The sequence below is a fragment of the Pavona decussata genome, unplaced genomic scaffold (assembly GCF_977016875.1).
Source record: "Pavona decussata unplaced genomic scaffold, jaPavDecu1.1 SCAFFOLD_184, whole genome shotgun sequence".
NCBI classification, from domain to species: domain Eukaryota; kingdom Metazoa; phylum Cnidaria; class Anthozoa; order Scleractinia; family Agariciidae; genus Pavona; species Pavona decussata.
Window position 1 is genome coordinate 1,516,060 of NW_028145593.1, and position 11,785 is coordinate 1,527,844.

Sequence of the window (11,785 nt, forward strand, 5' to 3'; positions counted from 1 at the left end):
TATGTCATGGACCATATCGGTTTGACAATTGCCTCCTAAAAATTCCTGAGTTTCTCTTCTAGCATAATATGATTCCCAATGCAAAGGGCAAATAACAGCCGATAGTCCTCTACAGACACATTCTATTGCTTAGTTAAACAAACTAGCAATCTAATTGACTTCGCAAGGGCGTGTTAATTTCCCGCGATACACCACCTGAGAGCACCTACAAGGAAAACTGAGCAGCACACAGTTAAACAAACTGGCTAACAATAAACCTATTTAATTGACTTTCGTTTTTTAAGAGATAGATCACTAGGTTATGCTAAACAATTTGACAGCTAGCTCTCGTTTTCTATAGCCATTGAGAGCAGACCTGAGGCTTCGCCTCTCGCAAACTATAAGCCGACAAAAACCTTAAGCTAATTGCCGTCTTATTACTAACTTTGGCCTTAAATATACTGGACTAGAGTTACAGGGAGATGAGTTTCCTTCCCCTCCATAGAACTAACCTGCCCCCACTGAATCTCTGGGGTCTTTACATGATACCGGATTCAGTCCGGTTTTCTTTTTCGGTTCTGTACTCGTTTACACGATCATGACACTAATGTAAACTAGCATGTACATCCACTACATAGACAGCGAGCTTACCGGATCGAGGATCTCGCTTCGGTACGAAAACTCGCTCATGAATTCCCATGTCATGCTCCTTTCGAAGGGGAGGTCTTAAGTGAATTTGATTTCATTTCAAAACCCAAAAAAGTTTTTCTATCAACAAAAAGTTAAAACTAATGGTCAAGTTTTCTGAGTTTGTTATAAGTTACCGCCCCAGTATACTAAAACTGTCCATGAGCATCCACAGACGGATTGGACTGGAATGGATTGCAATTGCAACTTTAAAAACGGTGAATGGAAAGTTCGCAGGTGATGCGTGACACCTCAAAATGTATTTCTGATTAGAATGATATTAAAATAAAAATCAAAAAGTGCCAGTAAAGGTTAAAAGAAGCATTACTGACACTTTTTGGTATTAATTTCAGTTAAAATCAATCCAATCAGATACCTTTTTTCATGATGATGTTTCTCTTGATGTTCTGGTGTCATTTTGTCACTAAGTGAAGGTGTTGTTGCAGCTTGACCTTAAACAAGCCAGATGTTTCATGCTATGTTACTTTACACTGAAGTCAAGAGAAACTATACTCCGTTTAATGAACGGTCCTCAAAGAGACCACACAAGCTTACTTGGGTATCCTGTGAGTCATTTCTACAGCTACACCGTTTCAACAAAAAGACCGAAATCCCAGAGACACTAATCCTTTAATTGTAGCCAAATAAATTTCGTTGCAGAATGAAACACACAGCCGTAAATACGCTTTATGTAAAGGTAGAAGAAAGTCTTTATCGCACCCGTAAGAAAGATGTTGCTGCAGTTGGTTATTACAGAGAACATGAAAACAATATCGCGGAGCAGAACACTTTCAACAGTAGCAAAACACCTTTTTAGCCAGGGTGGCAACAAATATTCTCCGCTAAATCTTTGCGGCCTACGTAGCTATGGCATAACGCTTCATATAAGACTTGGTAAGTCGCAGCTGAGCCTTGTCTCTCCTTCCATGCAATCAGCATTGCATACACCTTCTCAGATAGTTCTTCGTCTTTTCTGTGAAATGAAGCCAGCATTGCCTCGTCAAATTCAAGCCTACGTCCTAGCTTCTTCCAGTGGTCACCGATTCGCACTGATAGAATTTGCAATTCCTCAGTAGATGGACTTCCCTCTTTAACTGCAAAGAGAAGAGGTTTGTTTTCTTACTTTCTTGGTTTATAATGCTTCAACACAAAATTTGGAAACATTTAATGGCTAATAATAAGGCATGGAAGGGAAAATGCACAAATAAAAAGATAAATGGAACGCCGGAGGAGGTAACTAAATAAACGAACGAATAAATGTTTGATTAATTGATTGATTGATTGATTGATTGATTGATCGATTGATTGATCGATTGATTGGAAGCTGATTGAATGAGTAAATAAATGAAAGAAAGAATGAATGAATGGACGAACGAGCGAAAGAACTTCTTTCGCTCGTTCAGTGAATGAATGAATGAATGAATGAATGAATGAATGAATGAATGAATGAATGAATGCATGCATGCATGCATGAACGAACGAACGAACGAACGAACGAACGAACGAACGAACGAACGAACGAACGAACGAACGAACGAACGAACGAACGAACGAATGAATGAATGAATGAATGAATGAATGAATGAATGAATGAATGAATGAATGAATGAATGAACGGATGAATGAGTGCACTCAAGAAAATTAAGGCAAGGGTTTCTTGCTAGTTACTTACTTCAAAAAGGAAGGGATTGGTCTATCGTTTGGAGATTTAACCGTAACGTTATCAGGCTTTGGCAGTTTAATATGCTTACAAATGTCTAAATTAGTTCACGTGACCTGTTACCACCGCAACATTCAGAAAAACTTTGGAGCGAAAATGGCATCACTTCTCATTGCCTTCTGGAGTCTTCCGGTAGTTTTAAAATTTTGCGGCTATTAGGCACTTCATTTCTGTGCTTGGGCCTTTTTGAATATTCTCTCAAATTGGAAAATAAGCGGCTTAATTTACTTTGAAGGGACAGGGCACAAGTAAAAATAGCCGTTTAATTTCAAAATCAAAGGAATAGCTAAAAGGCCCAAGCACAGAAATTAAGTGCCTGATGCTCGCAAAGTTTTAAAACTACAAGCAGCCTCCAGGATAAAAACATGTGCGATTTTTGCTCAGAAGTTCTTGAATGTTGCAGCCACAACTGGTCACTTGGCCTAAGTTACATAAGGAAGGAACGAACGAATGAACGAACGAACGAACGAACGAATGAATTAATTAATAAATGAATTCAGTGCACGAGTGTCGAAATATTGTGAAAAAAATTTGATACATTTTGTTTTGCCTGTGTAATACTGGACTTATTCCATGCTTATCTGTCAGTTAAGATGATTAGAACTTTTCATATCCAGCGTGCAATCCAACGGGGATTATTGCTCACGGCTTTTTCGCCCATCACTAGATAAATAACAATGTATAAGAGCCCAATACCTGTATCAATTTTGCTTCGCTTGGGCTCTTCCTGAGAATGTAGGCATGGAGACTCTCTCTTGACAGCAGTAGAGATATCTGCCTTCCTAACAGTGGCACCTGTACATGTTTATTTTTTTATTAAAAAAAACTCTCTTTGGCTTAACTTTTGCTAAAGTACAAGTATGTTGAACAGAAACAGTTGGGGGCTTTCAAATAATTACTTCTCTTAAGCAAATTATTCAATTTAACCTTGCAAGATAGAAAGCTAAAACCTCTTTGATTTTCCAACACCAAGAAACTAAATTTTAGTTTTTTCGTTAGGGAAACCAACCCGATACCAAAATTCGGCGTTTCACAACATAAACTGATTTCAGCTAACATAAAGCTTTTTGAAAAGCCTTTCAGTAGGGAATTTTCAAATGTGAAACAAAACATTTCCAATGGCATTTTTGCCCCCTCGACAACAATAGGAATTTCTTTCTCCCAACTATGAGAGGCTGAGGGACAACTTCAGTGTACATTGGAAGAATTCTATTTTGTTATCATAATGACCCGTACGTATCTGTAACTTTCAGAAAGAAGTTCCGAACAAACAATGGACTGGAAGTACTGGGTTGTCACGTGTACATAGCTCTCAGAACGGCTTACAGGATTGGCTGAAAATTGACCAATAGCGAAGCAATAAACAAACAACACACAAAAAATAGATCCTAGCCGTAAAACAATAGAGCTGCGTGATATGCAGGTCCAATGGAATTAGAAGCTTTAAAGAGTTGCGTGCAATCTGGCAGTGGAAGAATAAGTTGGCTTCTGCTGATTTCTAACTTGACCGGTTCATAAGTATGAATCCGTAGGTACTTTGGTATAATTACCTGTAAAGGATGCATCGTTTTGTTGTGGCTTGTATGAAAGATAAATCTGAGAAGATGTACTCCCTTGTACTTCCTAAAGAGGAAAGAAATTCCAATGACAATTCAACAAATTTTTTAAAAGAAAAAGTCATAAAAAATTTATTGTCTTAAAGACAATATTTCTGTCTTGAGGCGTAAAATACTTAAAGTGACATTAAGAATAGTATCAACGCAAAAACAAATAAAGAAATGGGAATTTCAGTTGTACATTCACAGAATGGGTCTTCCTCCCGTTTCTAGTCGAATTGGATTTTTTTAATGTTGGTTTTTGGGTAGGGGAGAAAACCGAACAACCCAGAGCCTGGTCGTTGAAGAGAAACCGGTTATACGGTCCCCCACTAGATTATCCTCGTAATTTGCTTGACCGAAACTGTTTGCCCAGATTACTTGAAAATCAGGGCCTCTTAATATGAACCTGGTAACTCTACCTGCTTGGTTAACGAACAGGACGAATGTTGGCTTCATCAGTTCGTATGGAAAGTTTCAGCCCGGCTACCGAAATGAGAAAGGAGCGAGTTTTTGCTTTGGCCAGCTCTTCTTTTGAAAGATGTCGAAATCATCCGGCAACTGTGAAGCTACCATAGACATGGACATAAAATTTAAACGTCAGGCACATGACGTTTTGACATCTCCACTCGCAGCTCTTGGCGCTGCATGAATTAGTTTACAAACGTACTCATTTTTTATTCGTCCCGGTAAAAGGGCATGAATTTGTTTATCAGCGTCTCCAAATTCGTTCCAGTCAACAGCCTCAGGTTACCAAGATCTCGGGCACAAAAAGGCTGTATTGGCTATATATATTGTACCTTAGCATCTTAATGTTCAGTTTGTAACTTGGAAATGAAGCTGAATAAATGACTGTGTTGTCTCGAAAAATGTAAGCCAAAGCCAAAACAAAACAACAATCCATGAAATAGTCCCGTTTTCTACGCATTCTCGGAAGTGGCATCTTTGTTTGTCAATCAACAACACACCAACGTTAGCAAATAGAACGTAGTAGGCTCTTACCTCGTACATTGCCTTGTATTTCCCTGACTATTCTGCATCACCCAGCGACTTTGCTAGTCCTTGAAGGGTGCAAAGAATGTCTTTTTTATCCTGTTGTGTCATCTTCATTGAAGATTTCTCCTCTTCCCATTGCCTTTCGTAAAACCCAAGTGCTTCCCTCTGAAATATCTTGCATAGATCTTTCTTGCGAAGCGACTTGCACAGGGACAAGAGATTTTGCAAAATTTCCTCTGTTTGCTTATAGGGTAGCTGTTGAAGGTCTTGAGAATACCAAGCCTTCTCATAAAACTGCAACGCTTCGGCCTGATACCTCTGAATCATTTCCTTATTCCCAGAGTCACTCAGCCGTGTGTTTATTTCGTCGATGACAGTTTTGTTGGCGTACGAGAATTCCTTTTCTTCATTCCAAAAACGCAGATAAAATTCCAATGCTTCTTTCCTGAACTCTTTCTTCCTGTCTCTACTGAGGATGTTCTCGTAGCTCCGCACGATCCTGTCTCGTACTTCACTGTGGTTGGCATTTCCTAGGGATTTCTCAATTCTCCACGCTTCGGCAAAAAAGTCTTCAGCCTCTTCAAATTCCTCCAGAGATTCACTAATTAAACCCAACTGGAAAGCACTCCTTGCCGTGTGGGGATGATCACCCAAGATAACTTTCCTAATCTCGTACCCAGCCATTGCTGGCTTGTAAGCTTCCTCGAACTTCTCCTGCCAAGCGTAGGCATTTGCAGTGTTCCTGTAAAAGAGTGCCAAGCGTAAAATTCCAGAACGTTTTAGCTCCTTGCAGAGCTCTAAGGCCTCCTCGTAGCACTTGATGGCTTTGTCATATTGTTTTTGACATTCATAAACCGTTCCTATTTGACCCTTGAAGAAAGGCAGATCCAGGTGATTCTTTGAACTTGAGAGCTCTTTTCTCATTTCATAAGCTCTCGTGTAAAACGTCAAGGCTTCTTCGTGGTTGCCAAGTTTGTTATAACAGTTTCCGATTGCATTAAGGCATTTCGATGTACTTGTGTGATTGTGCAAGAGCTCTTCCATTATTGTCAGAGCATGAAACAATGTTTTAAGAGCGCTCGGAATGTTTCCCGTCCTGTAGTAAATTTCTCCTTCAACATACAGGTACAAACCTCTAGTGAATCTGTAATGGTCTCCTCGTTTGAATTCCTCGTCAGTGTTCTCCATAGATCCCTGCGCGATCTTCAAAACATCTATTGCATCCCGCCATCCGTTAAGATTCAGAGCTTGAATTGCCTCTTGACATTTCATGTCCGCACGAAATAAATTTCCTAGTGAAAAACAAAGGAAAAAACAAACAAACCGGAAATAAGGCAAGCCTTTAAACGGCGATATTACCTTGAATTGCCTCTCGCTTCCCAGCCTTGTTTATAAACTGAAACTTCAAAAAGGGATAGCACAGAATCCTATGATGATATTGATAATTTGTTTACGACGCAATAGGTAATTTGTGGTTATGTTGTAGCCAAGCCATTTACCACCGAGATTCTGTCTTTTTGTGCCTTTGACAAAAGCATTTACAAATTTTATAGTAAAGCAGCTGGTTGCCAAAACTGTGTTTTTTGTCTATAACAGACGATTCGTCAAATATGTTCCGCCCTAGGTCCCATACACGGAAACTTCTCTGTAATAGCCAAGTTGGTTTCATATGCGTAGTCATAGTTACAGAATATTGCAGGAAATGAATAGAAGGAGATCCTCTTAGTTGTACAACTTAACCCCTCGCATAAATTGCAGACTTGCAAAGAAATTAAAGTTTCGGTTGCTGAGGAAATTGTAGTGGAGGCTAGGGTCCCAGTCTCTTACTCTCGAACTTTTAACCTTTTACAAACTTTTCAAACTCTTTCAATGAAAAAGAACGAATCGATTATAGAACATCGCCTTCTCGAATTTTGAGTTATTTTTCCAATTGTAGTGTGCCAAAGAGTGTATATGTTGAGACGCAATTGGTTGCAAGACTAAAACTATTTGGAAAAGCTTACTCGGGTAATAAAGTATAAGCGCTGTGGGTAATTACTGAAGAACGTGAGTGAGTTTTATGGTTATAACTCTAACCTTCCCTTCCGTCTTCCTTTGCTGCCTCTGCCCACGACTGAAAAATCTTCCTTTTTGAGTTCTCATCAAGCATGGCTTCAAACAGGTGGCACATCATTAAAGTCTCATGGTATCCCTTAGAAATGTCAATGTAGCCAGTCTTGCAGGAAATGTCTAAGGCAAGCTGATAGTTAGGCTTGTCTAGTTCAAACTGCTCAAATACATTCATGTAGTCCTTGTCAAGTATTGCAGCCATGTCTTTCATCTTTCTCAAGTAAAGCTCACAAAATCTACGCTTGGCTTTCTCGGTGCATTGTTTAAAAATGGGGCTCCTTTCTACACTTCTCAGAAAGCTTCGCATCAACGGATGAATGTCATACAATAGTTCGCGGACCTCAGGAACAACAGACAAAACCTTGCTGTTCCTCAATCCCTCTAGAATGCTGATGGCTTCAGGCATGTCAACATCGAGAACAGACGAGGCTGCATGCACTGAAAACGATTTGCAAAACAAGGATAATGCTACAGCAGATTGCCTTAGAGTATCACTAGGAAGGAGGAAGAACACTTTTCTCAAGCACGAAACTTGCTCTTCATCAATTCCTTCACTACGATAGTCCCAGGACTCGTTTTCGTTGTTGACCTCATCTCGGGCCGCTTTATCTTCAAGTCGAACATCCTTCAGTTCTTGTTGAAGCGCTTCAAGAAGCTTTTCAGCATCAACTATATTTTGCCTCAGGATAGCTGCCATTCCATTTAGAAAAAGAGGTTTTCCTTTGGACACCTCCACCAGTTTTTCTAGTTGAGGGCTTTCTTTTTTAGGAAATCCACTGGCCGTTTGAAGAATCTCCGTGGACGTCTCTTTCTCCAACACCTTGAGCTCCTTATGATCAATGGCCTCAAAGACGCAAACCTCATTCTTTCTCCTTTCATTTCCGTCTTCCGCTACTCGGAAACGTCCTCTTGATATCAACAGAACCTTTAACCGTGCCTTTGCTCTGCTGTCCTTGCTGCCAAGGAGTTTCTGAAGAAAGGTAATGAACTTAGTGTTCATGCTTGTGGCAACGTCGTCATCTGCACCAGAAAACTGGTCCACGTTGTCGAGGACTAAAAGGACATCACCTTGGCCTTCTTCCAATACCTTTTCCAGTTGTTCAATGACTGGATTTTCGTCATGTTTTATGATTGTTCTGTTGGTGTCTAGTCCAAGCATAATGTGAAAGTAAACGTCCTTCATTTCTGTTACCTCTCTTAAGTCGACAGAAATGTGCTTTCCTGGCCACTTGAGACAAATTTCTTTGCCAAGAGTTGTTTTGCCAACCCCGCTTGATCCATACAAATTGAGGATGGGCTTGTTACCTCTAAGCTTTGCCATTACGTCATTTAAATCTTTTCCTCTTCCTTTTAGTTCCTCTATTGCCTTGTTGTTCTGTTGAAAAGATATTGAAGAGAACATTTGTTACACGTGTTTGCTTGAGTCGTGCAGCGAAACAACCGGGAGATCTATTATGAGACGTTTCAATAAATAAGCGCATCTTTTTTTTTTTATTCAGGCAGGGAAATGATCACTCTGCTCTCTCTTTATCACACCGTATTAAATTAAACTACTTTATGTCTTTATAATTGTAAAAGTCTGTTTAACTCCAAATGTAGAATTCATATCAGATTTACGTTCAGAATATTCATAATCGGATCTCTCGATTCGAGCTTCACAGGGGTTTAAAATGATTATAAACGAGCAGGACAGAGGGTGGCTTGGGATACAGTTTCAAACGAAGTTATTATATTCGGGAAAACTGGTCTGATCTTGGGGCACCAAATTCTCCTTAAAATAATTAGCTGCTATTGTGATCGCTGGAAGAAAATCAACCGGCCGAGTTGAGCGACAAATGACTACAGAATTACTTATTTGCTGAAAAACAAAAAAACATTTCGAAAATCGTAAATTTCGATCCAATGAACAACGAAAATTCTCTTCTTATGAAGAGACTGACTGAGCTTAGCCTCTACTATCCCCACTATAGGGGTAACTGACGCAAAGCATCAAAACCGTGGCAAAACCTAAGAAAAATAACCCTCATATAGACTGTTCACAGACTTTTCAACTTTTAGGAAAACAATACTTACAAAATTCAGAGCTAACTCAAGTTATTAGCCGACAGCAAAGTGAAGGCCAGTCCACTTGTAAGCGTTACTTATCTTCACATGTATGCCAAACTCTGAATACAAAGGATTGGGCTTTTTTCGACAGGTCTGTTACAGCCGTACAGAGGTTGGAGAGCAAAAGCCGGAAGGATCAAGTGTACGCGAAAAAAAAAAAAAAAAAAAATCTGAAGAAAATTCCAGCTCTATCGTTTTTCCCATCAGGTCATATTTTCGGTGCGTATTATCGTCTACTCCCCCTTCTTGGATGCCTAGAAAAAGGCTGCTAATTTTGAGTTAACAGACTTTACAATCCATCAGTGATAGACTGATCCCCGAAGATAATGCAGTTATGATTCTCTACTTTCCGGAGAGCACTGAAATCTTATGGGAGGTCCCGCATAGTTATAAACAGCGCAAAAATACTCCAGCCTGTATTATGGGGCACCGTCTTAAAAGAAGTCACGCATAGTACACAGTAGATGCTAAATTACAGAGTTGTCTACAAGTCGACCTCAGAAATTTTTTCTCGGACATGAAAGAAGCTATTTGGAGGGAGCGAACAGCGAGCAAGCAGGGGAGTGGGACTCAATCTCAACGGCGTGAACTACTTGACCAAAAATGAGAAACTGTCGACCAAGTCTACCTAGATGAGAGACTGAAAATACAAAAGAGGTATGTAACAGTTCATATTAGGAGATTTTAAAGAAACACACGCGTGGGGCCTATCAGACTATCAACCCTACGTTTACAACAGCCCTCGCGATATGCTAATGGATATACAGTAGACACAGGCAGGGGGTCATTTCTCGAGTGAAAAGGAGACACGTGGTCTTGACGCCATCGCCTCTGGGTACAAGCTGCCAACGAGTTTCATTATAAAGCGGCAAAAAAAGTATCATTCAATGAAACTCGTTGGCCGCATGCAACCAGAGACGACGGCCTAATAGGGCAATTTAGTTTAGTCCACCTGAAAACATTTTCCGGTCCCCGTCTGCCCATGTTTATAAATGATTTCAGTCCTTAAGGCAAGTACATTAACTGGAGCGGTTACTGACTATTTTTCCTCCAGTTCGGTCAAATCATAAACAATACTTTTGGGGTAATAATAATTCTATGAAAAGCAGCCAGTTTACCCACGGTTGGGGCAGCTTGAGGAGTTGAGGAGTCTCTAAACTGGTTCATCCTTTGATTAAGGTTTATTAAACCGGAAGTGTTTAATCATGACTGAGTTCCGTATCAACGTCGACTAATTAAGTGCACTGAATGTGCTTTGTAGGTCGTAATTTTTACGGGGCGAGCCTATCAACGGTAGCTAACAGTACTTCAAAACATTTCTGAAAAGGAGAATTTTGAGAAATACGCTCGGTTTTCATTTCATCACTTTAGAACCACACTGTTTATGACAGACAACTGACCTGCCGATCCTGACCCCTCAACGTCGGCATTTTGTTTATTTAATATGATGAAAACTTTGTGTTCATGCTTACCTGTTGACGGCTGAGTTTGAAATTTTCAATCCTTTGCTCGATTCCTTCTTTCTTAGACGCCCTAGGAGCAACAAAGTTCTCCAACAAAGTTAGATTGTCTACAGACAGTAGTCCTTGGTTTGCAAATAGTAGAAGACATGAATATAAATCGTGATCTTGTTGAGCCTCAAACGTTCCGTTGAACGTATTCTTTATGGACTTAACCACAGTCTGGAGCTCTTCACGTTCCAATTCCCCAGCAACTCCTCTTAACAGTTCGTTTAAATCAGGAGGGATGCCTTGAATCACCGAATGGCTTCGCGCTAATTTGGTCGCGGACTCCATCTTGATTCGCTTGGTTCGTTGCTTACAATGCTCTGTTTGAGTTTTAAAACGAATTTAAATAATGCGGAAAACTCACTAGATAAAGAGCTGAAACAACAAGACAATCACTGCTGTCACATGTCACAGTTTTTGAAGGAAAGACAAAGCTTGTAGGTGAATATAGTTAACGTAGTTGATTTCTCACAGTGTTCTCACGGGAGACCGATTCAAAGCGATATCCATATCGTGAAACGATAAAAGCGAATAGGTCTGATAACCTCTCAATCGGACATTGGTTGGAAATTAGCGAGTTCATGAATTTTAATGAGCCATTCGTATTTCCTTTCTTTCTTGGAATGACCTCACTCGTATCAGCAATTCAGATGAGACTTCCTTTACTTTCTTGCTTCCTGGCTAAAAGTTCAATATAGTGTGAAGATAGCACTATTCAGTGGAGATTGGCTATTGTCCGGCGCCAACATCATGTTACCAGTAACTTCATTATTTTCCAGTTTGAGATAATGTCAGCTGTAATGTCCACAATTAGTTAGTTGGTTGACAGTGAATAACGCAGACTGCTGATAGCTAACTTGGCATGAAACCAAATTATAGTTTGTCACACAACGGTTGTCACTTCATACATACATCAATTCTTAAAATGTATTTTGCTGTCACTGCCAAACTAAAGACTTTTCTGAAAATAGGACGTGATAATCTTTTTCGACATTAGTTGAATATCAAATGGCGTCCAGATGACGATTAATCATGATATCCAAACGCCATTTGGCTGAAGAGTAGGAAACTGAAGGAGTAAATGA

General features: G+C 39.8%; 1 protein-coding gene across 2 annotated transcripts; it reads right to left on the minus strand.

The window, feature by feature from the left end:
• Positions 1–1,660: 1,660 nt before the first annotated feature.
• Positions 1,661–11,562, minus strand: LOC146462858 (uncharacterized). Of its 2 annotated transcripts, none has more exons than XM_085085154.1 (5): positions 10,665–11,562; positions 7,054–8,461; positions 4,984–6,269; positions 3,937–4,009; positions 1,661–1,760 (listed from the first exon to the last, which is right to left on the minus strand). In XM_085085154.1, exons 1-3 carry the CDS (start codon positions 10,986–10,988, stop codon positions 5,011–5,013), a joined length of 2,991 nt encoding a protein of 996 aa, XP_084941280.1. In that variant the 5' UTR covers positions 10,989–11,562; the 3' UTR covers positions 1,661–1,760; positions 3,937–4,009; positions 4,984–5,010. The 2 variants fall into 2 exon arrangements, with proteins under 2 accessions (XP_084941280.1, XP_084941279.1); XM_085085153.1 differs by lacking the exon at positions 1,661–1,760 and adding an exon at positions 3,118–3,181 and having other exon boundaries at positions 10,665–11,561.
• Between the last annotated feature and the right edge of the window lie 223 nt (positions 11,563–11,785).

What these genes read in the sequence shown, in the direction of transcription:
- LOC146462858 (XM_085085154.1), bottom strand. Translation starts at nt 10,988, where the DNA reads ATGGAGTCCGCGACCAAATTAGCGCGAAGCCATTCGGTGATTCAAGGC. An exon ending in TCAAACTCAGCCGTCAACAG is followed by an intron (nt 8,462 to 10,664) that starts GTAAGCATGAAC and finishes TCTTTTCAACAG; the next exon opens with AACAACAAGGCAATAGAGGA. An exon ending in AAAGGAAGACGGAAGGGAAG is followed by an intron (nt 6,270 to 7,053) that starts GTTAGAGTTATA and finishes GTTTTTCACTAG; the next exon opens with GAAATTTATTTCGTGCGGAC.